This window comes from Cavia porcellus, unplaced genomic scaffold, assembly GCF_034190915.1.
Source record: "Cavia porcellus strain 051 isolate PalLab524CR breed Dunkin Hartley unplaced genomic scaffold, mCavPor4.1 scaffold_32, whole genome shotgun sequence".
In the NCBI taxonomy this organism is placed as follows: domain Eukaryota; kingdom Metazoa; phylum Chordata; class Mammalia; order Rodentia; family Caviidae; genus Cavia; species Cavia porcellus.
In genome coordinates this window covers 19,661,840-19,689,427 of record NW_026947515.1, presented here as the reverse complement: position 1 = coordinate 19,689,427, position 27,588 = coordinate 19,661,840, and the positions used below count along the sequence as shown (strand labels likewise).

General features: G+C 35.9%; 1 protein-coding gene across 2 annotated transcripts in view; it reads right to left on the bottom strand.

The window, feature by feature from the left end:
- Window positions 1-27,588, bottom strand: part of Nsf (N-ethylmaleimide sensitive factor, vesicle fusing ATPase) — a 155,126-nt gene that overhangs the window by 19,922 nt on the left and 107,616 nt on the right. For both annotated transcript variants that reach the window (XM_063242057.1, XM_005001966.4), the window contains exons 16-17: window positions 17,387-17,453; window positions 15,089-15,168 (exon numbers count right to left, since the gene is read on the bottom strand). In XM_063242057.1, the coding sequence (XP_063098127.1) occupies window positions 15,089-15,168; window positions 17,387-17,453 (147 nt within the window). The remainder of the gene's footprint in view (window positions 1-15,088; window positions 15,169-17,386; window positions 17,454-27,588) is intronic.

Genomic DNA, 27,588 nt, shown 5'->3' with positions numbered 1-27,588 from the left:
TCCTCTCTTTCTCTCGTTCTGTAGTGTGGAATTTGGGGAGAGAGGTGAAAGGATCTGAGTATCACGGATCCATAGGGACTGGAACTGGAGTTACAGGACTCAGTCATATTTTCACTATACTTTCCTGTCCATTGTTTTTTTTATATGTGTGATTTTCTAAAAACTTACTTTTGGGTGCTGGGGATCAAACTGATGGCCTTGTGTATGCTGGCAAATGCTCTACTGTGTGTAATTTTAAACTAGTATCAGCGGGGGCTGGGAGTTTAGCTCAGCGGCATAAGAACCTGCCTTGCAAGCAGGCGGTCATGAGTTCGATCCCCAGTACTGATAAAAAACAAACAAACAAACAAACACACTAGTATCAGCAATAGCTGCTCTCTTAATTATGAGTTTGGAAGCTGTATAACTTAGAAATGATGACCTCTGAGCACTTAAGGAGAAAAGGAAATTAAAGAAATTAAGAAAATATGGGGCTGGGGATTTAGCTTAGTGGTTCAAATGCTTACCTGGTAAACACCAGGTTGTGAGTTTGATCCCCAGTACCAACAAACAAAAGAAAATAAAGTTGTATTGACCATGCCACAGTATTCTTAATGCCAAGAGAAACTATTTTGAAGGGGCATTCTCTCATCAAAAACAATTTAGATGACCAATGGCTAAATATAAAGTCCAAACTCCCTAATCCTGCACCCATATAGATTTTCCCCTATCTTAGGGTTTGGCTTGGTTATGCCCTCAATTAACCCTTGTACCCTGATCAGGTCACCATTCTTTATAATTTAATTTCTATCTCTTATTTTCATTCATAGCATTTCTCTTTATTACAATAGTTTCAAGAGTTTGCTGCCAGTGTGTAATTCTTTCCATACTCTGTTCTCATTTTTCTTAACCTACCTTATCCTGTTAGGCTCCATGGATTCAACATGTCCAATAATAATACCTCTCTTACTTTCTAAACAATTTCACTTACCCAAAATAGAGACAGGAACAAAGAAAGAAGCAAAACTCTCTAAATTTTAGAACTGCAAAAACAAATGTAGCTTTCCTCAGCAACCTATCTATGAGGCCCAGTGTCTAGGAGCCATGAAGATACCCTGCCTAACTTCTTTCAAAGTTAAGGGGAAATTTTTTTAGATTGAAGAAAATCTTTTAATATACTACAGTAATACCTTCATCTTTATATCAACAGTCAGAAAGTGTAATTTTGCATATTTTTTCATGGGTAAAGGGATCTACACGGTCATAAATATGGCTCTACTCATAGGGTAGTTCTCTAGCTTTCACCACAGTCCAGCTGCTCTCATTCTATGAAACGGTTGTGATCTGGTGGCTCCCCTTAGTCCACAGAGACGGAAGCAGTAAACTAGGAGAAGGAACTGTCAGAGGCAGAAATATACAGTAGATGGAGTACAACAGCCCTTTGCTGAGTGCTACACTTACTATTGGAATATACAGCTCATTATGATGATTCTCATTCACTAACATTCATTAACAGTACTTACTATACTTTCCTTTATTTTTTTGGTACCAGGAATCAAACTCATGACATTGCATTTGCCAGGCAGTCGCTTTTATTTTTATTTTTATTTTGTTGGTCTTTTTCCTTTTTACCGGTACCAGGGATCGAACTCACCACTGCCTGCTTGCAAGGCAGGCGCTTATGCCGCTGAGCTAAACCTCTAGCCCCTAGGCAGTCGCTTTTAACATGAGCTAAATCCCTGGCCCCATACTTTGCATTAGACACTAAACCAGAGTATAATAGCATTTGACTTTTTTTATTTTTTGAGACAGTGTTTCACTATATATAGTTCAGGCTGGTCTTGAACCCACTATGTTGCCCAGGCTGGCCTAGAACTCATGCAATCCTCCTGCCTTGGCCTTTGAAGTGCTGGGATTACAGGCATGTGCCACCACATACAGTTCACTTTGGGGCGGGGGGAGGTGTTTGCATTTGATATTTTAACAAGTTAGGCTCTAGGGAAAAAATGAAGTCCCTTTCTTCCCTCCAGTGAAAATTAATATATGAGATTAAGCCTAAGATAAATAATTATACACAAAATATCTTTAGGCCCATATGTGTTGTTTTTTTTTTTTAATGAAAATAACAGAATTTGCTAATTGGGCCTAGGTGTACCTTTTACTATCTCTCTGTTGTTACAGATTCCTTAGCATGGAATGACAGCTCTAACTACATCTTTTTCTTACTCAGCAATCAAGATCAGGATCAAAAATTACCACTTGTGAAACACTGATAGGTAAAATGGGCCAGTTTCCTTTATACTCCACTGAAACCGATTAGCATATGAAACCAAACTGTACATGCATCCTGTTTTCGTATCTTTCTTCCACACTGAACTGAGACTTGAACCACAGAACAATTACAACAAATGCCTCGATGAATGAATTTGAAAACAGCCTTCCAGGTGAAGGTAGGCACTTTATCCCTCCCTCGTGCTCCCAGTACCTTGTTGAGCAAAATCGTACTTCTTTTTATCTTTTTCAGTGCTGGAGTTGCCAGATAAATCCTTGGATACAAGTATGGTATGTCCCAACCATTATATGAGCTGTACTGCTACTAAAAATTATTTTTTTTTTGAAATTCAAATTTAACTGAGCATCCTATATTCGTATCTAAATCTGGGAATCTTATGGCAACAGATTCAGGGTGGACTGCCTGGTGAGAAAGATGTTAATCTCCATTTGCCTCTTGACCTAGGCACACCTTACACACAAAATGCACAACTGAACACAGGTGGTCCTGGATTGCTAGTCCTAGTATGGTACTTTATTCATCTCTGTATTTCTATAGTGTGGAATAAGTTTGTTAAATACATACTGTAATAAAGGCAGTTGTTTCTTAAAGTAATATTTCAAATTCACAAGGCAAAAGAATATTTTGGATGGGAAAGAAACTTTCTAGCTCCCCTCCCAAACTGTCACTATTTATCTTGGTTAACTCTAGTTGCATTGGCGTTGGCATTCAACCATCATAAATCTAGAGGGAAATACAGTACTGAGCTGAATGCCAGGTGAGTTTCCAAAGACAACTGGAAGTCATGAGGTTCTTATATATATTTATGACAGGGCCACAGAGTGTGTGGCTCTGACATTATACTAAATCAGTTTTAAAAGAAAAAAATCAGCCAGGCATGGTGGTGCATGCCTGTAATTCCAGCACTGGGGAGGCTGAGGCAGGAGGATCACTGCAAGTTTGAGGCCAGCCTGAACTACACAGTGAGACACTGTCTCAAAAAAGAAAAAAAAAAAAAATCAAGATTAGTAATATACTCTACCCATGGACAAGCTTTAGATACAAATACAGCAAACAGCAAACTGCTCTGAACAGAAAACTAGTTTCAAAGCAATGAAATGAAAGAATTTTGACAGTTATCCTGCTAAATTAAAAATAAAATAAATGTATAGTTTTATTTTTTCTGATTATCAAGGTAATACATGCTTACTATAGAAAATTTATAAAGTAAAACAACTATCTATAATTATAGCAGTTATTCTTAAGATGGTGAAAAACAGAATTCTTTTTAGTCAATTAATTCATTTATTTACTGTAGTACTGGGGATTGAATCCAGGGCTTTGGTACTGAGCTACATTTCCAGACTAACCCTGTTTTTTATTTTGCCCAGAGTGGTAGTTTAAATTTCATTCTTTGAAGCATTTTTTATTTGCTTATGTTTTAAAAATAATATCATCTGCTGGGGGTTTAGCTCAGTGGTACAAGAGCCTGCTTGGCAAGCACGAGTCCTGAGTTTGATTCCCAGTACCAAAAAAAAATTTAACATCATCTTATAGAATAACATATAAGTGAATATATTGAGGGGATAAATTTAATTTTTTAATAAAAACTGATTAGGGGCATGTATACAGAAAGCCTGGAGGCCAGCTCACAGAAAAGGAGTAAGAGCACACAATTTAGCCACATCTCTTCATCTTTTTTCCTTTTTAAGTGAAACCATACTACGACAGCACCTGGAATTTAAGTGTAAGGTAATTGGGTAGTTATGCAGTGTGGGCCAAGGCAAGATCTGCAGGCGCAGAGATGGCAGTTCCAGGCAAAGGAAGCACCTATGCATGTTTTCCTACGATACTTCTAGAGCTGGTTTCTTTAGCAGCAGCCTCCTGAAGCCCATCGTTCTAGTTGGGGTTGGTTACTTTGTTGTCTTTATCTACCTTTTTTTGGTGGTAGTAAGGTGTTCTAAGGCAATGTCTCCCTATGCAGTCCAGGCTAGCCTTGAACTTGCAGCAATCCTCTTGTCTCAGTCTCTTGAGTGCTGAGATTATAGGAAGGTGCCACCATATCCGGCTTTTATTTACTTTTTTGTTTGGGAAGAAAAAAAGCTTTTAAAAAATGATTAAATAATAAACATTTAATTCTCAAAAGATTGTTTCCACTTTACAAATGAAAAAAGTGCAGACTCGTACGTTAAATTGCTGGATTCAAATGAATGTCTTCCAATTAGAATTCCTGCCTTCTTATGGCCAATGGCAGGGTTTTTTTGGTTAGTTTGTTTTTACACCAGAGATCGAATACATGATCTTGCACATATAGTTAAGACCCACCATTCTCAAAACATTCACTCAACAAGTATCTAAATATCCTAAATAGTTTTTAAAAAAGAAAGAAAGAAAAGCAGAACCAAACAGATGGCAGTCTGGAATCTTCTTTGTGATAAGCAGAAGCAAAAGCAGCTTCCTTTCCAATTCCCAGTGTAAGAAGAAAGGCTGTCAAGGTGATCTGGTTACACAAGAAGTTGTGACTTGAAAGTATTAAGTTCTGGTTTCATCTACATTCTAGTAAATATTAGAAATATTGGGTTTTCCGGGAGAACATGGCGGACAGATAACAGCAACTACTGGAGGCTCTCTGAAAGACTCGGCTCAGAAGCCAGGAATGGTGCGGACTAAGGAGACATAAGCAGGTGGAGATATGCTCTGCTGACTCAGGAACGAACTGGGCTGAGAGAAACCAACTTGGAATGCAGTCCTGGCGCTAAAACAGGAACAGAAAAGCCTCGGTGTGGAGGCTGGACCCCGCGCCATTGTAAGCTGCGATTTGGGTTTCCCGCCGCGCGGCGGCTGGCTGCCTCTACAGTGGCTCGGCAAAGAGAGAGACGCGCAAAAGCTCTGAGAACGGCAATCTGCGAACAGCAGGGAGGCGGGCACTGACTTGTGGTGAGGTGAGTGAGAGAAACTGACACTCTACCACAGTTTGACTCCAGCAGAGGACTTTCTGGGCCCGAGCAGTCCTGCGGGAGCAGGGCACAGTGGTGACTCCAGCCACACATCCCCCTCTCGGGCGGGATTGGTGAAAAGTGCCTGGCCTGCGTGACGCTGCCGGCGGACCTGGTAGACTGTCCCAACCCAGATCCCAGAGCCTGACGGTGGCCGGGAGGGGAGACGCGTAGGCTGCCTGGTCCGTAACTCCCTGGTGCGCAGCGGTGAGCGGGAACACCTAACTGGTGCAATTCGATCAGGCTGTGGCTGACTGGGAGAGAAGCTGGGCCTCTTATATAAGCTTGCATATATAAGGAACAGAGAAGAAGAGGCAGCATGGGAAGAGGCAGCAACAAGAAAGGCTCCTCAGCCCCCAATTCTGAGAATCAGGCAATAGCAGACACCGCACCAATACACATAAGGCACCATATAGAGAGCCTCATAGACCAATTCAGGAATGAAGTTATCAACGACCTGAAGCTAGAAGTATGCAGAATAGTGAGAGAAATGCTAAGTACCACCCAAGAAAAAACAGGTGGTGGAATGGAAGAACAAAAAAAAAGGGGAGAATTGTTTGATGGAGAAAACAGAGAAAACATAGAATACGTGAAGCAGGTTCAAAGGGACTACCAAGATACTAAGAAGTCTATCGAAGACTGGCATAACAGCTTGAAAGAAACTAAGGACAGACTATCTGAACTGGAGGGCAGACTTGTAATATGGGAGAATGAAATGAAAAACTTCTTAAAAATAACAAAGAAACAAACAGCAATAATACAAAGACAAGAAGATGATAAGAGGATCCATAACTTAAGGATTAAGAACATAAAAGAAGAAGTAGGGACACAAACAAGTGAACTACAAAAGCTACTCACAGAAATAATCCAGGAGAATTTTCCTAATTTAGCAAAAGGTAAAGATACTCAGATGTATGAGGCATACAGGACCCCAGCTACCTACAACCCAAACAGAGCAACACCCAGGCATATAATAATAAAAATTCCAGAAATTCAATACAAGAACAGAATATTAAAAGCTGTCAGAGACAAGAAACAGACCACTTACAAGGGAACACCCATCAGAATTACAGCAGATTTCTCTGCACAAACCATCAAATCACGAAGAGCATGGGGGGAAATAATTCAAGCTTTGAAAGATAATAATCTCCAGCCAAGATTGAGATATCCTGCACAACTGTCCCTGGAAATTGATGGAAAAACAAGGTGCTTCCAGGATAAAGAGGAACTGGGGGAATTTGCAATCACCAATTCAACTCTACAGAGAGTATTGCAGGATATTCTAAAAAAAGAAAAATACAAAGAATCCAGAAATAATGGCAGAGAGGCCACAACGAATGGAGCAGAGAACAAAATAAAGAAGACAAACTGACAGCTACTGACAGAAAAAGAGCTCAACAGAAATGAGACAGAGAAGATTGGATGATAGGAACAGCTATTTTGGAGAAAATGACATCTTAATAGGTAATACTGATTTAGTATCATCTTGTTTTGAAGTCTCATCTAGCTTTTGTCCTTCTGTCTCCAATGGTCTAAATAGGCTGTATCTTATTGGATTTTATTATGTATGATAGTATAAGCAAAAACCTTTTAAAGACAAGGAGATTATTCAGAAACCATTGTTCATTTTCTGTTAATCAATTCTAAATACTCTGTAATGCTGTCATTCTCTTGAATGGTTTTACATTGTTTTGATATACTTAGTGCTACAGTATACGAAGTTGTACTCAAGGATTTCAAAGAAAGAGACAATATGGTAACTACTTTTAGGTTAGGATTATCTGGTGGTGAAACACTATTCTGCTTAAATGGTTATGTTTTGATCTGCGCTGTTTCGTTGTTATGCCCTCTTTTATCTCAATCTCTACTCCATTATTTACTTTTTTATCTTTATCCTTTTAATCAAAGGAAAAAAATAGCAGGATATATTATAGTAACCCACTTTGACTTTTCATTACCTTGATTTAAAGCCCTGTATTACTCTCACCATCTGGTTTTTAACTGATGTTCCCTTATTCTGTTTTGCTGGATAGTATCAGGTTCGAAAGTTTAGGCATCAGCTGTGAAGATAATGAGATTCATTATGACGCCCATTCTTGTTGACTTTTATCTACTTTTGAAGACCTACAATGTCTCCAATGTTTTGGTTTTGTTGGTTTTATTCTTTACTGTTTTGTTCAATTGTATCACAACTAACGATATAGGCAATTCTATTAGAGATAGCGGGAGGCATTATGATAACCATTGTTGATCACCTTGTATTATGTTTTTACATTATCTATTATGTCCACCCTTTTGACTTGACCGATTCTGTTCTGTTATGTCACATTTGGTTTTACTCTCTTCCAAAAAAGTAATAAGAACGTGGGAGCAATGAAACCCAAAATGTGTAACAGTCATGGTACAAAAGAGAGGAAAAGAAAGTGCTCCAAACTATATAACTGCATGTATATTTAAGTGTATAAGATAGAAAATGATATCACAGAGTTTTATTGGATCAATGAACAGAACTGTTTGCAGTATCATTGATGGAATGTCCACTTTACAAGCTTTAATTTTGAGACTTGAACAATTATTTCTAAGATGACAATATGTAATCCATTAACTAGTGATTTCCTACTGTTCATTTTATTTCTGTAAATCTGTATAACTTGTACCCTTTCCCTGCTTTTTTTTTCTTTTCTCCTTAAATAAAATTTAAAAAAAAAAAAGAAATATTAATGGACTGCTCTGGTTCATTTCTCTTTTGGCCCTTACTAACTACTATTATGTACATACTATATAACATAAACTCCTAGGTAATCTCTAAGGATCTATGTTCTTATTTCAGGCACACGAAGAAGGTAGGAAAGACACTTAAGTGCCACTTAACTTCACCAGAAGTTAGGAAAAAAACAACTGTGGTCACAAACTACAGGTTGCTGCAGGGAAAGGATGACGGTGGCCAGTTCCCAAAAGGTAAGGGCAAGTGCAACTAGGTAGTCATCAAGGACCATACAATGGCCAGAGACCCTGGTCTTCTTTCTATTTCTTTTCCTACTGAGCTTGGAAATTCCTGTTTCTACTTCATTCTTCGTTTACAACAGAAATCTCCCATCTCCAGACCAGAGTATTTGTTTTAGGACTTTGGAAGAGCCTGAATCTCACTGAATGAGACAGGGATGCTGGGCACACATGTTTCTTTGCTTAGTATTTATTACATACAAGGGAAGCAATGACTGGGCATTCCAAGTTGGAACTCTAAACTCACTTTCTATGGACATTTGCCTTGTATAGTGGTCATATTCTGCAACTGTCCCATCTTCCAACCTAGAAAGTTCCTGTGCACTACTTAATGGCATTTCTTTCTTTGATGTAGTCCCTAAGTTTACAAGGGTCTGCATTACATATTATCTTTTTTTTTGAAGCAGAATCTCGCTATGTAGTTCAGGCTGGCCTTGACCTTACTTTGCAGCCCAGGCTGGTCTTGAACTTGCAAGAATTCTCCTGCCTCAGCCTCCAGAGGGCTAAGGAATACAGGTGTATCTTAAACTCCAATGGAGAAGATAAGGTAAGAGGGATTATCTTCACTTTAGAGACAAATAAACAGGTACAAAGAAATTAAGGGACAAGGTCAAGCAATAAGGCCTGAAGATACCTGAACCAAGACTTAAAGTCAGGCTTTCTGACTCCAAGTCCAATACAATGAGTAAGTCTATAGAGATGGTATTCTCAACTAGATTCACGGTGCCAGGAATAGCAGGGTCCTATAACCAACACCTTTCTAAAGCTGATGTCCTATCATGGTGACTTACCTAGGGCAATGGACGTACAGACACATTCTGGCTGTGAGAAAATACTTTGTCTCAAGACTATGAACATTTCTCTGATGACTAAAATTTATATATTTTTGAGTTATCTGAAAATGATGTATACCTATATATCTTATAATTCATTTTGATATTCATTAGTGCCTATTACAAATGTGCTCTTCCAAAAACAAACTAAACCCCTTTTTGAAATGTCTGCTGGTTTTACTCAAAGGATAATTTGCAGCAATGTTTTATAAAAAGATTCATCAAATTTATTTCATTTTTGTGTATTTTAAATCAATCAATCAATCAATCAATCAATCAATCTACCTATCTACATATCCATATATCCAATTTAGACAAAACTTAGAAAACCTACTATACTAAGTATTTTATAAAACACAGTAGCTACCTACTGTCACTGACAATAAATGAGAAAATTAGGCCACTAAACTGTCGATCATCACATCTTTAAAAATAAAAAAATAAATACAGAAGTCACCACATCAGTGAATACAATTAATGTGCCTGGCAAAATGACTAATTCTCTTCTCTAAAGTGGTTATATATCTTGTTGAGTCATACTGTAGTCATTAGCCAGAGTTAATTTTAAACAGATAGATGAAAAGATACTCATGCTTAGGCCTGCACAATTTGGAGACTATCTGCTTATTTCACTAAAACAACCCAAAACCTGCAGAATTGCCTAATATTACCAAGTCTTCCCAATAACATATCTGAAGTAAGACTGCACTAAGATATTACATAAGGTTTACATAAAAAGAAGTCTTACATAAAAAGCAGACAGGTGATGTTAAAACAAAACCCACAGATAAACAGATGTCTGCCTGAGTGCTCATCCTATGTATTCTATAGATTCCTACTGGCTCAGACATTATGACCTCCTGACTCTAAACCTTACTTCTTACTAGGTAATAGGCAGCAGACCAGTGAGGAAGTAAGTGCCTTTTTTCAAAAGGTTTATAACTTAGAATTCTAATAACTGTTAGGTCTGACCTGTACCTTCAGTAAAATAACTATGAATTTGGAGCAATATTCTTTTTGTAAAAGTTTACACTTTCCAAGGAGGTCCCCATTGGTGTGCCTCAAATGAGTTACATGTGGACTAATATATCAAGCCCCATCAGTTAAAGGAAAGGCAAAAGATAACTAGGGTAGCTGGCTCCTGGCCAGTTGAGTGCCCTTGTCCACTTACCCACGTTTATCACTAGATGTTACCGTGTTGCATGCTATGGTATAAAAAGCTTGCAAAGCCCTGAAAAAGTGTTGGTTCTTCATGAATTTCTATGTTACTCTGCTACATTCAGATAAGGACTTCCAATTTGATTTCTAGCAACGTCAAGTGCACCCAGAATTAAGTTAATGAGCTTAAGCTACTCTTAAGACTTGTTGAGGAAATTCGGAAGTCATGTCATTTCACAGCACAAGGAGTTCCTTTTCAGGCACTTTGTTTTGTTTCCCAAAAAGGAAAAGAAAAGGAAAAAGAAAAAATGTGGCAGGAGAGACCTATGTGGAAAATGATATAGGCATTGGTGCTGGGGGCTGCAAGAGGATTCACCTGACCTTCTCACTTCACTGTTGCTTCTTCCTGATATTAAGACTAAGGCTTTCATCCTCATGTCTGGAAAAGCACACCCCCTCAACTTCCATAAATCTGCAAAACTTGAAAAGAGCTCCAGTGCCATCAAGTAAAAGAGACGGCTTTAGGAATCTCACTGCAAGGAGGGGTGTCTTCAAGCCTCTCACTGCTAAGCCGGACATTTCCTAACACTGGACAAATTGTACGTCCAGCTCAGGGAGGGTGAACTGCAGTGGTCTTTTACCCTCCAAGCCAATTGTTAGCTTTTCACAGGAATCAGCAGGGAAGCACATGTGAAACCTCTGTGTGCCGGTGAGCGCCCCCATGCCTTGTGTGACTCTGCATGTAGATGAAGCAGGCTGGGAGCTTTCTGAGCTGCTGCTGCTGAGTTCTCAGAGAAGCCCTTTTCTCCAGCTTGGCTCCCTGCTGGGATAGCCCTTTTCAATTTTTCTATCCCCCCTCGATCTCTTCTCCTGCAGAACACAGGGAAACTTGATTGAAATAAAGACCTAGGGAACATGTTTTATTTTCTCCTGTTCAATCCATTTTAGAAAAGCTTTTAATTGGTTTTAAAAAGATGCTAAACAAAATGTGATGATGTTTTTTAGTCTTCATGAACTACAGATACCACTTTTTATACTTTCAAAGGGCTAATAAATCAATCATGAAATTAACTCCAGCTAAATTTAAAGCAAATCCACTGAATACTAGCTTCATTAAAAATCTATGCATTTATTTAGAAAAATTTAAAATTCAAAGAAAATTATCCTAGTGACTGAAATCTGACTTGAATTTTTAGTTCTACACTGAAAATTCAAGAGGAAAGAAATCACAAAGGGAAAAAAGGAAGGCTTGTGAACCAGTTTTAATAAGCCAATTTAGACGGATGGGGGAGGGGTACAAGTGGAAAAGAGTATCTTGATACATAACAACATAGTGCCCCTGGAGGGATTCTTTTATTTGAACATGTGCACACATGCACACAATTTTTCTGTGTGGAAGCTGGAATTACAACAAATGCAACACTAAGGATTCTGTGACTGATATGATTGCTGCATTACATACACACAGTTCTTCTTTTTAAGAAAAATGCACACAGCTTTTGTTATCTTGCCGGTAATAAATAATACTTTTCCAGCACACTACGGTACCTTACATCATTCAGATACATATACTTTTATTTGAAAACATCTGAAAACCGACATGATAATGATTTGGTGCATAAGTGAACACTTTCACTTCATTATGACAAGTATTTTTGGCACTGGATAAGCCTGAAAATTCTTATTTTCTTGAGACAATATATACTAATTTTAAAAAGCAAGATATTAAAATGTATTTTATTCTGTTAAATATATGCCAACTAGAAATATTACACACATTAATCTCCCTTGCCACTGATTCACTCACACAGCAGATCAGGCAGGGTCACCAAATTCTAATTAATGACAGGCTGATGTCCCTTTAAAAATACCTGCCATTTCTAATCACTAAGGCAACCAGATGTCTTACTTCTTCTATATTTTCATGCCGTTCCTCTTCAGTTCTTACAGAAACTGTCATATGCCTTTCTAGTAATCTAGCTACTGTTCCCAAGATTTCTCCCAAGTTGACTCACGTACCTTGGATACTCACCTATTAAGTCTAACTTTCCATATAATTTCCCTTTCATCATTTAAGTAGCTTGTGAAACCACATTTTTAAAAAAGTGATCATTTTACTGAGAGATAACTCATATATCATAGTGCATCTTTTAGAGTGTAAGGTTCAATGCATTTTCATGTATTCACAATATATGCAACCACTGTCATAATCAAGTTAGCAAATTTTAATCACCCCAAAAAGAAATTTTATTAGCAGTCACCACCCATTCTCAGCCCCAAGCAGCCACAAATCTACTTTCTATCTCTATAGGTTTGCCAACTGTGGGCATTTCACACAACAGAATCATTCAGTATGTGGTCTTTTCTGATTGGCTTCTTTTACTTAGCATGTTTTCAAGGATCACGTTGTAGCATGTATCAGCACTATATTTATTGCTGAATAATATTCCACTGTATAGATATGCTAGCTTTTATTTTATTTGGTGAACATTTATATTATTTCCATTTTTGGTTATTACAAAGAAAACTGCTATGAACATTCATCTACAGGCTTCTGAGTACACATATACTTTCATTTCTTTTTAGTGGGTATATAAGTAAGAGTGGAATTTGTGGGGCATATGGTAACTTGATATTTAACTCTTTCAGGAACTGCTAGATTGTTTTCCAAAGACTGCAGTTTTAACATTCTCATCTGCAGTGAATGAGTACCAATTTCTCTTTCTCCTCACCAAGACTTGTTATATATGACTTTTTGATTGTCACCCTAGTGGATATGAAGTGGTATCTCACGTTATTGGTTTTAGTTTGTATTTCTCTAATGACTTACGATGTTGACTATCTTTTCGTATTTGTTGACTATTTAAACTGGATTTATTTTTGAATGTTTTCCATCTAACTATACCTTATCTAAATTTCAGCAATTCAAAAACACTTAATCTCACTAAAATAAAACATTTAAATATATACTTTAAAAATATAAAGGGGCTGGGGATTTAGCTCAGCGGCATAAGTGCCTGCCTTGCAAGCAGGCAGTCGTGAGTTTGATCCCTGGTACCGATAAAAAGGAAAAAGACAAAAAAAAATTATATATATATATATATATATATATATATATATATACCCCTAATAAGTTACATACTTACATATTTTTGAGTAACTATTCATGAAAAATGTATGTAAAGGCTATATTCCAGATGTCATGTGATTTAAATAGTTTATCAATATTGTTTTCCTGAAGGGTTTTATAATTACAGTACTTTTACGATATAAAAACAATTGTCCATATATCTTCAATCAAAAGTTATATGTGATTTATTAATATTTTCTGCTTACTTCTATTGGTATCTACTTTGGATTACAAGTAACTCTCAGCCAGGGGATATAATTCTATTTAAATCAACATGTATAGTATTAAATTGTGTAAAGGATAAGTTTAAAATAGCATTGAAACATTATCCTTCCTCTTTGCAAGTGATTTTAGCATACGTTTTTAAACTACAAAACTGAATATTGTGCAAATTAATATAAACACATAAAAAACATTTCCTAGTGTAACATTTAAATATGCTAACATAAAAAGGATTTTTTGATGGATGTGATACACAGTTCTATATAGATATTATGGAGAAATTATTTTTGTTCAGTGTCTTTAGATACATCTATTTATATATTTATAAAACTACTGAAGGAATCAGCAGAAGGAAAATGTAATCATTTCTCTAACCTTACTCTTAATGTTAAGTTTATTGATGGTTGATGGAAAGATATTTTAAAATCCTTCCACAGAGCAGATATGCAGTAGTAAATTATCAAGGGTGTGGTAGATTATGCTTCTTTCACTATTTTGGAAATTTAAAAAAGCCTAAAGACCTAGAAAATAAGACAAGTCCTCTAGCTTTAAGACTAAAATATGTCATAGATATTTTTTTTTTTTTTGAGACAAGGTCCTATGTAGTCCAAGCTGGGATAACTTTAAACTTAGTCTCACCAGCTTAACATTAAGTATTTTCCACATATATTAGTTTATATCTTTATTTTCAAGTATTAAATCCCCATCTAGACACAAGATTTTTTCACATTAATGCTTAACCAATTTGTATGTGCCTTTGATTGACATTTCTTCAACATTACAGCACACTAAATCAATCAAGACAATTCATCTTGTGCCATAGCCAAAACATGCTCTGGCAGCCTCTATATAATTAACATATTTAACCAACCTTCATATGTTGGTTTTAAATACGTTAAGCCGTCAAAATTACATCTCCAGTAGCCACATCAGTAAAAATACAACCACATGAACCAAGATCCTGACTATAACTTCATTCCTTAAAAGTACCACATGACACAAGAGAAGTAACTCAAGATCATTTATAAAAGTTAAACATAAAATCTGCCTTGGGATGGGTTAGTTCAGTGGTAGAGTGCTTGCCTTCATGTATGAGGTCCTAGGTTCTGTTCCTAGCACTGCCAAACCCAACAAAGACAAACACAAAGACAACAATAATAAAGACTACATAAACTAAAAAACCTTGGCTATAATAAATATAAACTTAAATTTCCTTAGGAAAATCAATGAAATTATAAATGAGTGAAAATGTGAATTTAATTCCTTCCACATTAATATGATTCTGTTTTGGCAAAAAGGAATAAAGGTGTAGAGTATGCTGGAGAAATTATGTAATTTACTTTATGACTAAGGCCAGATTAGATGCCTTTTCAATAACAAAATTTTACATTTATAATGTAATGCTTATAATGTTTGCTTATTCAGATAGTATGTATACCACTATATACAATTTACTGAAAAATTGTCAAAATATTTCTTAGTTTATTTCTTTTACCTGAGGTGGTGCTTTTTTCAGTAACACAAGAAGAGCCTGTAATACCAAATTAGAAAACCGGGGGCCAATGGGGACATAATCTGGGAAAGAAACATTGTGATTAGGGATTCAATACATATATGCACAAATCCAAATACTCATATTTTTCTATATTAAAAGTAAATCATTACAGTCATCCTAAATATGACTCAGTCAACTATTTGTAATAAAAATATATCCAATTACTTAAATGCTTAAAATATCACATAAGAATAGTTCTCTGAAAAAAATACTTACCTGTAAATGTTTTCGAAAAATTTAAGTAATCATTTTGAGTTCATCCACATATCTTATTTGGTTTTCAGACACAATTTTTTTTTTTTGTCTTTTTCATTTTTATCGGTACTGGGGATCGAACTCACGACCGCCTGCTTGCAAGGTAGGTGCTTATGCCACTAAGCTAAATCCCTAGCCCCTAGACACAATTTTTTAAAAGGGAAAAATACCCAAGTATACTCACCAAGCATTTCTAAGAAATTACTGCAAGCCAGAACAGAAAAATATATTGACAATAGGATTTAATGCTAGAAAATGTGTAGGGGAGCTGGACATGGTGGTGCACAGCATAATGTTAGTACTGAGGCTGACATCGGAGGTTCAAAAATTTGAGCCTAACCAGGGCTGGAGGTAGCTCAGTGAAAACACCCTGAGTCTAATTTCCTACACTGGGTGGGACAGGGAGGCAGTGATAAGAAATTAGAATATAACTGAAACCAGTAAGATTGGCCCTCAGATGGTAAAAGGAACATTCCTCTGTTATATTTCTACTAACATTTCAAGATTCAGCATAAACGCCACCCTTAGCCTTCTCTATGTATTGCATAGGGACCCAGCCTTGTGCTATGAGCTACCTGCAGGCATAGGCTCCTGAAGTCAAACGTAATCTCTCTGATTTCTGAATTTCCAGAATACGTACACATTCTACATTTGCATTAGTTTTTTCCAATATTGTATATGTTACAACAGACAGGCAGCATCTCACTTTTCTGTGCTAATAATTCTAGCACAGTAGAAAAGACTCAGCAAGTGCTAACTGAACAAATGAAGAAACAAGTACAGAAAGTAACTATTCATACAAGTGAAAATATACTCAGAGGGCACACATTCCTGACATAGTAGTGTTGCTATGACCACACATCTCAATTGTGTTTAGATAAAGGAATTTACACAGAGCTATAAGTATGTGCCTAAAAGCTTTTAAAGAAATAATCCTATAAACTGGGCTGAGAATGAATCAAACAGAGCACACCAGAAACCTAGGTCATTAGATAAAACTATCAATTTAAGGAGACCTCACAGATATACCTACTTTGCTATATAACTAATATTGCCAAAATTTCCAAAATAAATAACAAAGGACTTAATTAAGCCCAAAACTTATGGAAAATATGGGAAAACATGACAATAATTAACTTGAAATCATTACTATATTACTATAAGCAACCTAACAAAAATTAATCAGATATGAAATAGTATTCTCAGATCCAGATGACTTTCTATTTCAGTGGAGTTTATTATCCCTTCCTGATTCATTATTACAATGATTATGCCAGACTGATTTAATTTTACAGAGAATAAAATGTAAGAGAATGAGAATTATCTTCCAGTTTATTCCTGATTTGAGCGCAAGGATTAAGTCTTACTCATCTTTGTATCCTGTTGGACTATATTTTAATACAAAAACTGTTTAATAAATTTTTTAAAAGTTACTATAAAGTACTTTTAACTTTCAGAATATTTTCAACACTTACTACCCTATTCTGTCTTTGATTTTACTCTGTGGATAAGCAAAAAAGGTATTCTAATTGTCGATAAAAGAGCACAAACTGAGATACAGATAAATTGTAATCCAAAAGCTTTGATGACACTATGAGTTTCACTCTGATCGTAAACCCTCTTTCATTCTGTCAAAGTTCATAAGTGGACCTCTGAACTAGAGGCAACTAAGAAGTACTGAAAAGCAAATGTACCTATCAACAAAAATTACTAATCATTTGTTATGGACAGGATACACTGTAGAACCCAGAATAAGACATGGGTCCTCACAAGAAGTCAGTTTATAATACAATTAAGATCATAAAGCATCTTAGCATAAGTACTACTGTTAACATTAGATATGAGATAATTTACATTTCCTTATAAGACAAACAAAAGGATTTCTACTGCTCTCCAGTTTATAAAAATCATTATTTGTCTCTTGGAGTATTTGAGACTGCAGTGGTATTGCGGCAGAGTGTAACGATCAAAGTTATGACTCACCAAGTAATCTCTCAATGTCATCCACAACCACACAGCTGAGCTGAGATTTGTATGCATCATCAAAGATCTAAAAGAAAGCAAAATCATTTATTATCCCACTACCTTCCATAATTACAATTTTTAAGCACATTAAATTTAGTTAATTCTTCAGTAATATCTAAACAAAGCACAGTAATGCTTCAGACTAGGATAAATTAAATTTAATAGATTATAGGGTTTTAGAACCGAGAAAGTGCTTACAAGGAAATTGAGCCCCAAAGTAGTAGAATGACTTGTCCAAGATAACACGAATGGCTTATAGCCGAATAAAGATCAACTTAAAGCTCTTTGCAGCACTAAGAATTGCAGATATGATACTTGGGCATCTTGAGAAGCAAAAAAATCAACTAAGAAATCTCATCATGCTTATTATGAAAGAGGATTTTTTTTTGTCTTTTTCCTTTTTATCGGTACCGGGAATCGAACTCAGGACCGCCTGCTTGCAAGGCAGGTGCTTATGCCGCTGAGCTAAATCCCCAGCCCCCTCATCATGCTTATTAATTTGGTCTCTCATATTTATGTCAGGAGCATGACTTCAGAGTTATAACTCAAGTGCTAGATGAAACCAAAAGGAATATACAGAATAAACTGGCTATCATTTATTATCTGTAAGAATTATGGTCTTTTAATACAGGAACAACATTGAAAAAACTAGAATCCTATCATCTCAAATAAGACAATAATGGAAAGAGTTTACAAAGGGATTAAAACTGGGTATCAGCCAGGCACATGACATATATCTGTAGTCCTAGCTGCTCAGGAGGCTGAGACAGGAGGATCATTTGAAACCAAGATCTTGTTCAAGACCAGCGCGGGCAATTTTAATGAGACTCCAAGTTAGGAATGAAGAAATAGGCAGACACAAGACCCAAAAATGAAACTCAAAGATAAGATGGACAAAGAAATGATAATTAAAACAAGCAGTGAAAGAAGCTGTTGTATCTTGGCATAGATGCCAATTTCAAACTAGATAGAATTAATTTATGTGTAAGGTAAATATAAGTACTCATGGCTTTGAGATCAGCTCTTCTGTAAATGATGGGAGTTTCTATTCCAGAAACTAAAAGCTATCAGTGAAGTTCAGTACATCCCACTGGTGTCATGAGTATAAATTTATTCTGCAGCCCACATAATCTCTCTGGTTGACAAGTAATTGCAATGACCCAAACATTGACTTTTGCCCTGGCTCTCACCTGCATCTTGCTTGGGGAGGCATAATACTCTTTAGTGAATATATTTTAACCGTAGAAGTTTTAGAATTAGTCATATAAAAAAGTAGATCAAATACATAATATTAAAAAAATTCTATGTGTACTTAGTCTTTAAAGTATTGTCATTGTACTAATTCAGTTCCTTAGACAAAAATCTTGCGTGGCATAACAATAATTTCTGCCTCCAGATATTTAATCAGATCAAACTTTTCTAGAGGAAATACTTTCCTTTACTCCCCCCCCCCACCATCCTATACTTCATCAAAATTTCATCTAACCTTTTCTCCTTAGCTATCTATATCCACACTGGATTGTGAGCTGCATAAAAACTTCACTGTTTATCTGTGGTACTCTGCATAGAACAGTATTCAGTAATGATGCTTGCTTAATAGATTCAATAGCTGAAACAATCAAAATTCTAATTCCATCTTGCCCTAAGTCACTTGTCCCCCTTCTTTCTTGTACACTGTGCATATATGGTAGATTTCATAGTATTTCCCCCTGTATTATCCTGTATTGCAAGCACTCAGAAAATAAGTAGTGTCTTAATTATCTCTGTGTCCTCATGTCATTTAATATAATTTATTCACTCAAAATAACAACTATTTACTAAAAGAATAAATTTAAATTTATGCACTTTAAATTAAAAAAGAAGTACTGAGTAGTAGCTGATATGTCTGATTGAATCTAGAGTATCAAAATCATTCACAGGACAGTGACTTCTGAAATCCTAACAGGATGAGATATTCAAGGACAAATGGTAAAGGATAAGAACACAGGATTAAGGACTCACACACTAAGGATCAATATATTCATTCATTCACGTATATGTGAATTACTACTATGTGTCAAGTATTAATGAAGGCAATACATAAAATAATACAAATATCTGACCTTTAAAAAAGTTAATGATATGAATAGAAATATATATCACTTTCTGAAAGAAGATTTAAGAGTCACAGCATGATCTGCCACATTCCCTCTCCTGTCTTATCTCATGGAATCACATTTGAAATAGAGCCTCTATTATCTTCTCTGAGAAACTACCATGAGTAGAGATTACCTTCTGAGCTGTGATGGACATACAGTGTGAGAAAGAAATAAACTTAATCATGTTAAACCACTGAGACTTTCAGGTTGTTGATTACTGCAGTATAATTTAGCCTATCCCAGACTCAATAAAGGAACTTAGGGAGTCAAGCAAGGTCTCCCAAACTTAGGAAGTAACATCTGCACTGATACCTGCAAAATGAACAGGAACCGACCAGTGGAAAGTGAAGGAAGAAAGTATTCTAGGCAGAGTGTGCTTAACACTAGGAGGCACAGAGATAAGGAAATTCAGAAATGCTGCAGGAATGATACTTGGTCAATAAGCATTGAAAGGAAGAGGCAGTGATGTTGATGCAGTGTACAGGGAGTGGTGGGTGAAAGATGACACAGAAGAGGTGATGAATGAGCCTGGACATAGAGGAGCTTACAGATTTCCTATATGTTGTAATTTTTTTAAGGCAGTGTTTTAAGCATGGACTGAGATGTCACGTTTATGACTGTTTTAGAAATATTATGTTGGCTAATGTACAGAAAAGTATTAGAGGGGAGTAATAGTTGGAGATTATGGAATTCTAGGTGAGAAATGATGGCAGCCTAGAAGAGGGTGTGCTGAGAAGTAGACAGGTTCCAAAGTATTTTAGGAGGCAGAATTGAAGGGATTTGGCAAATGAATGAATGCAGTGATGAGAGAAATAGATGTCAGAGATATTTTCTCATTTGGCAAGTGAAATGAAAACAAAGAACAGTGGAAAAGCTGAATGGAGAATAAATCATGAGTACATTTGAAGAACAGGAAGATAAGAGCCCTTAAGAGCCCAAATCCAAGAAAGAGAAAATAAGAATAGGATATTTTCATCTCCTCATACATACTGCTGGCTCCTTTTGGCTTTGAGTTGGTACAGTCAAAACACTGGAAAAATCTAGAAGCAGCTCTGTACAGATTCTTTACTATTTCTGAAACCAGCCCAATACAGAAGCCAATGTGATTTCTAATGAACTCACTGAGTTAAGGGAATCATTGAAAATAATGCTTTGCTTTTCAAAATATTTATCAGAATTCTACTAAAATCTCTGAGACAACGATATGCTTCTGTTTGTCAGGCTGTGAGATGATGAGTGAGAGCTACAGAGGCCTGAGATATCAGGGCCCGGCTGGTCCACAGCAGCTCTACATTTTCCCTGAATTAGCCCTTTTTCTTTCTCAAAACAATATACAGTTTACAAAGCTAGAGAGACCTCACTCAGGATATTGTTGGGGTCTAGGATGATGATAAATTGCTGCATGATAAGTAGTCTCACCAACTTCTCAGATACTGTAATCCACAAAGCATTACAAATCACTTCCGTGTGCTTGCTTCAGCAGCACGTATGCAAATCACTTCCCAGCTGATTGCACAGCTACTTACAAAATTTAGAAGAGAAATACCTATACCAGTGATTTAATGTAGTGGTGTTTTGCTGCTGCTTTTTGTTGTTCTTGGTTTTTATAGGCAGCTCTCAGTGTACTAATTACTATCACAGAGACACTCATAGCTAACTCTCTTAACGATGTACTAACAATGACAAGGCCTGCGTGATGCCAGTTGTAACTTGACTAGTTTCAATTGACTAGTCAACTGAAACTCTTTGGGTAGGTACTCTAATTTAAATGTATACACACATTTCTTTCACTTGTTACATAATATGGTCTCTTCTTTATCTGCTTACTCGTGTACTGTGAGGTCATCCTTCTTCCCCAAGGTCCATAATTTCTGTTTAGTCTTCTCAAAAACACCTTATTTCCTGGCCATAGTCTGCAGCAGAATGCTCACTATGAAGAGACTCAGATTTGAGTGGCAAGCACATGAGATAAACTGCCATACTAAAGTCTAGTGAGACATTTACATACAGAGCTGAGAAGTTCTGCCACTTTAGGTAGGTAAACCCCAAAAGCAGGAGGTACTAGAAGAAATGATGTAGAAAAAGTAAAATCTACAAGCTACTCTAATTAGAGTATAACCTGCTGTTACTGAAGCACAGACCAGACATGCAATGCCTGCTCCAGAAATATGATGCCATAACACACAGGCAGCTAGGTGGGCTGGAGATAGGTGCTCTATCTCAGTCTTAAAAAAAAAAAAATCAATCTGAAGACTATGTGGTTGTTTTAGTTTTGAGAATTTCCTCAAGAGCAGGTGAAGTCTGGCATATATAAAACATCTTAAGAGTCAATGAGAAGTCAGAAAGAAAATAATGCAAAGCAACAAAAAATATTGGCATAGAGGGCAGCATGGAAATGTTGAGGTCTACTGCAAAGGATGAAAATCACCTCTAGAAAACACAGAATCCTACAATCTAACTGTGCTCATAGTAAGGCTGTCAGCATTAAATGCTAGGGTACTACCTCTTTTGCTTGCAAAGACAGACTGTATAACATAGATTTAAGTGTCAAAAAAGACAACCCAGAACTCAAGGCAGGAGTACACTGAACACATTCAAAGCACTGAGGAACAGGAGAAATGGGCTCCTGCCATGTAGGAGCTGGGAGCAGGTCTGTATATGGTGCAGAACACTGCAAATTCTTAACACACAGCTTACTCCTGGAATCTTCAGATAAGACAGATCCACCTGTGAGTAGGGGTGGGGCGACAGCTGCAGGCTGTGGAGTTACATGAATGCAAATGTGAGCATGCCAGCATTAACTGCACATTAATCCCAGCCTTTCAGAATCACAAACCAAAGCAGTGTGTTCTAAGTAGATTTTGTCCTCCACTTTCTACAACCTCTTTAGTACTCTTAGGTAAGCAAAGCCAAGTTCTCTGATTCTTTCAGGAGCTGAAGAATTCACCTCAATTTTGAAGTAGTTGGCACGAAGTACATAAATCCAGTTAGTAGAAATCTGATGACAGTAGGAATCTAATGGCTTAGAAAATCCTTAACATAAATCCGTCAGCAATTAGTTGAAAGCATACTCAAATCAAATTCAGTAGCATATAAAAACATAAATGAGCAAATTTAAATTGGTGTTATCAGTAATAATCTCTAGTTTCTAAAAATAATTTGGGTGCAGACCAAGTAAACATTAGCTGTCTTCTAATGAAACTGCCTCAGGAAGTGGACCTAAACTTTTGGCAAAGCACTCACACTTTGCTGGATTGACCTTAAAATCTCTTACTTGTTCTCTCTACTTTTCAGGAAAAAATTACATTTTCACATAACATGAGCCACTGAATAAAGATGATTAATAATATAAAAAGTTGCGAGGTCTGAAGGCTCTGTACTATCTTCCTTCATGTGTCAAACAGATAGAATTATAAAAAGGCAGTGTATTAAACAAAATGATAACAAACAGCCACCTCCCAGCCACACAGGAACCTGTAGTCACTTCTGGAGTATCCACTTTCTTAGCTAATATGTGCACAAACTTCAACAAATCAACTACATGATATATTAGGATGTTAACCAAAAGCATCCAAATTCTGTTGCTTAGTAACTGCTGTCAAAAGAGCCAATTTCCAGCTCTCTTCTTTGTATAGACTAAACCATGAAAAGAGGAGGATTAGGCACCATGATTCTGTTCTGTTCAGACTACAATTTGCAGTGGGATTTACAGGAGGAAAGTCAAAGAAGATTATTTCTTTCTTGCAAAGCTAGTGGAAAAGAAAATTTCTTCCATTAATTTTCAATCCTTTGAAAATAAGGCTATATCATATTATTAATGAATATAGTCTTATAAATCATTGATAGTTTCACTTAATTTTGTTCAAGCAATTTACCTGTATCCCATTTTTCCATTTCATCTCTATACTGATTGTATAGTTGCAAAGTATAAAGATTATGTAATGAGTTAAGATTAAACTCTATTGCTTTGTTTACTTAATGTCACTAAGAACTATCAACATAGATTTTTTTAAAAAGCATACATGTAAAAACCAATAGATGAACTAAAATTTAAACAGAATCCAGCTTGGGAGCAATCTAAAAATGGGAGAGAAGAGAAATGAGTCTGTAAATACCTCAAACCTCTTAATGGAACGTATGGCATACTCCCGCCACCACATCCTGCCCAATGTGAGGCTAGAACTTCATACATAACTTTAGCACTGTTAAGGAGTTTATACATTGAGAAAGGATTCATTAAGTAAATTAAGAGAAGTACAGGCTAAGTTTTAAATTGAGAATAAACAACTTTCATGTATTTTAGCACCATCCTTTTGTGAAAAAGCAACATTATAATTATAATGAAATCTCATGTACTTATTTAAGTAATCGTGATAACCCTCTCTACTGATAAAAACTCTTATTCCTTGGTTTAAATAATGAAACAGTACTGTATATAAAGACCCTCTGTGAATTCAGACTACCCCTCTATAACAAAAATAGATGTATTACATTATTTCTGAGCTTCACAAACTGTCTTTGTAAAATATTTTGAAATGTTTTTTAACATTTAGTCATTAAGATATAGTTAAATAATCAAACTTATTTTGCGTATCAATTTGGCAAAAATACTTTAATAAACCTCAAGTGAGGATAAAATCCCATGCAACTTGTACTGTCAAATGATGGAGTTGCAAGTATAAATTAATACAAGTTTCTGAAGGAGTGGGCTTTGTAAATCATTAGTATCTTTTTTTTTTTTTTTTTAAGATAAGGACTTGGGATATAATCCAGGTTGGCCTGCAATTCACTATGTAGCCCAGACTGGTCATGAACTTGTGACCCTTGTGCCTCAGCTTCCAAGTGATGGGACAACCAGTGTGCACCGAAACTTAATCATTAATATCTTTATGTAACATTTTTGATAGCAACACATGCAAAAATCTTTCAAATATTATCTTTACCTAAGCAATCCTAATTCTGATACTCTATCCCAAGGAAGTAACCAGAAATGGACATGCAAAAATAGAAAGTAAAAACAACTGCTATGCTTTACTGAGTAGTTATTATGTCCCAGGCACTCCATTATTTTACATTAGTTATAATTTCATTTGATTTCTGTAATGAACCTCTGAGGCAGCTATGAATACACTTTCGTTTTACAGATGAAAGAAATAGAGGCTTATAAAGTGACTTATTCAAGGTCATAAAGCCAGTAAGTATGGTAGAGCTGGAACTAAAATTTAGTTCTACTTGAATTCCAACCCAAACGCTCAGTAGGACCCCACCTCAAGAAAACCTAAAAAAAGAAAAAGAAAGAAAGAAAGAAAAAAAGAAAAGAAAAGAGAAGAAAATGAGGAGTAATAACTTCCCTTCTTTGGTAATTCGATGAAGTACTTGTAACTGAGAAAAACAACCTGGAATAGCCCAAGTATCCAATAAAAAGAGATTAGTTAAATGGATATTATACAGTTTTAATTGAACATAATATGGAAATAAATTCTAGTGACATTTGAAAAAGCTCATAATATGTTAAGTGAAAGAAACAGGTTTAAAATAATGTCAATATGATTTCTAATACAGTGTGTGTGTAGAAAAGAGAAATGAAGACAAATACAAATATAGGCTTATTTTTTTTTTTTTTTTTTTTTTTTTTTGAGACAGGGCCTTGCTGCTATGCAGTTCAAGCTGGCCTTGAACTTGCAATGATCTTCCTGCCTCAGCCTCCTGAGTACTGGGATTACAGGTGTGCACCACTATGCCTGGCTTTATGTTTTTAAAATTATTTTTGTAATCAGAAAAGCTGTAAAACTTAGAAAGAAAGAAAAATTTTCTCCAGAATTATAAGCCATTATACATTATTTGTATTTTGAAAAAAAAAGTTAAAGCATTTTTCCATCCTCACACTGAAAAATGCATGGATAACTGAGGTAGGACGTAGATAGAAAAACTAAAGAGACTGGCATTTATATTTCATTTTCAAAAACAACCTGGAAGACTTAGCATCTTTCAAAAACAATCTGGAAGAGTCCTCAGGCTGCTGTCAACCTATCATTAAGTAACAATGTGAAAAGTATTTGCAGGAAAAGATTTGTAATACTTCTAATATATTTCTAAGACACTTACACTTCATTCTTTTCTCTGTTCTAAACTTTAGTTACAAAGAATATTTCCTCCCCTAAAGAAAAACCAAAACGTCTAATGTAAATTTATTGTACTGCTGAAAAAGAAATAATTTTTGTAAAGTGCATGGATGAACCAGACAGTGAATCATGAATTGAAATGATTTTGATTAAGCTTGTATAGACACTTATTTTTATATCCTTTAGCCTTCTACTCATCTAAAACTACCTTGAAAGGCTTCAACAATTTAAAGATTAAATCATAAGTTATTAAGCCATTAATTTAACCATTTAAGCCTCTAAAGTCAGTGCATATTACCTTCCTCCCTCAAGTCAATTTGCAAGAGATTAAAATAATAAAAATGATAATATCTCACACTCACAAAGCAGCTTTGATCTGTAGAAACATAAAGTACTTTTTAAAAACTTTATAAAATAACTAGGACCATCCACCCACATATCCGAGTGCATCTGAGGTAGAAGCTGGCAGCTGGTGAAAAGCAATGGAGCAATTTACCATCTGCACAGAAGACTACTACTTTTGAACAAGTATAGGAATAGATGATTTAGGGAACTGTAAACAGCATTAGTTTTTTAAACAAATGGGAAGTTTACCAGCCATCGATTTCAAGGGCTATTATCTGTTTTGTAATAGGGTCTTCATGTGCAGTGCAGGGAGGTCTTGAACTGGTGGCCATCTCCCGTATCGGCCTTTCCAGTGAGTGTTAGAATTACAGGCATGCACCACCACACCCAGCTCCAAGGGCTATTATGCAAATGTGCACCAGAAGTGGTTTAAGATTTCCTTTTAGAGGGAAAATAAATGGGGGGGGTGCGTGCAAGGTTGTAGCTCAATTTATAATACTTGCCTTTTATGCATAAGTCTCTGTGTTTAAGCTCTAAAACTGAAAACAAATAAACAATAAAAGAACACATAAAAACAATTCTGCTTAACCTAAGAAATTACTAATCCTGCTTATTTTATCCAGGTATTCCTCAGAAAGTTTGGTACTATTACAAATAGAATCACAAATACAATATAATATCCCAAGTTCTTGCTGTCACTGACAACATTTTCCTCTTGTTTATACTCAGTTTCAAAGGTCTTAAATATTTCAAGCATTATAAATTCTGATGTTTCAGTGCTTCTGGCTGAAATCCTGTTTCCTGCATCTACTGTAAACATTTATCACAAACAATTTTCTGTCACCTGCAAAAACAAAAGATGAACTTTTCAAACCTGTGTCTTTGAAAGTCTGCTTCTTTTTAAATGTATTTTTCCTTTCAGTCTTTTTCTTAAATAAAAACAAGTGTTTCTACCTACATCACTACCCAGTGAGGACCAGGAGCAAGGCTGAAGAATACTGAGCTGTTTTTAGTGGGCAACATTTCAGTTCTTAAGGTTCTCTTCTCTAGCTCTGATTTTTCCATATCTCTTTGAATTATAGTTCATATGTGTAAAAGATCAAGCATCCCCCCAAAATTCAAGTTAAATCCTTCAGTTGGATATAAAAAATAACTTCTGCACTATCTGGGAGTATGCAAAGTGGATATATTAAAGGGAACAACTAGCTACCAAGTGAGATCAACAGCCATTACATCTTAATCACTGATCTTGTTTTAAAAAGCAATCTATTTAATAAAATTTATTATTCTAGATGCCTCCCTTGGCTCTTGCTTGAATGTAAGAGAGAAAGGCCAGATGATCTTACAGTCTGTTTAGTTTATTTTGTTGTTATAACTCTATAATTCTATTTTGATGCTTCAAAGTGACCATATCGTGAAGGTGAAAAATAGAACCCAGAAAAAGGAAGAATGAGGGCTGTATTATTAAGCAGCCAAGAAGACTCTGATTGTTATCTATAATCTTTTTGTAAGAAGTTTTGAGAGTATCTCACTAGTGATATAACTATGCTCTTTT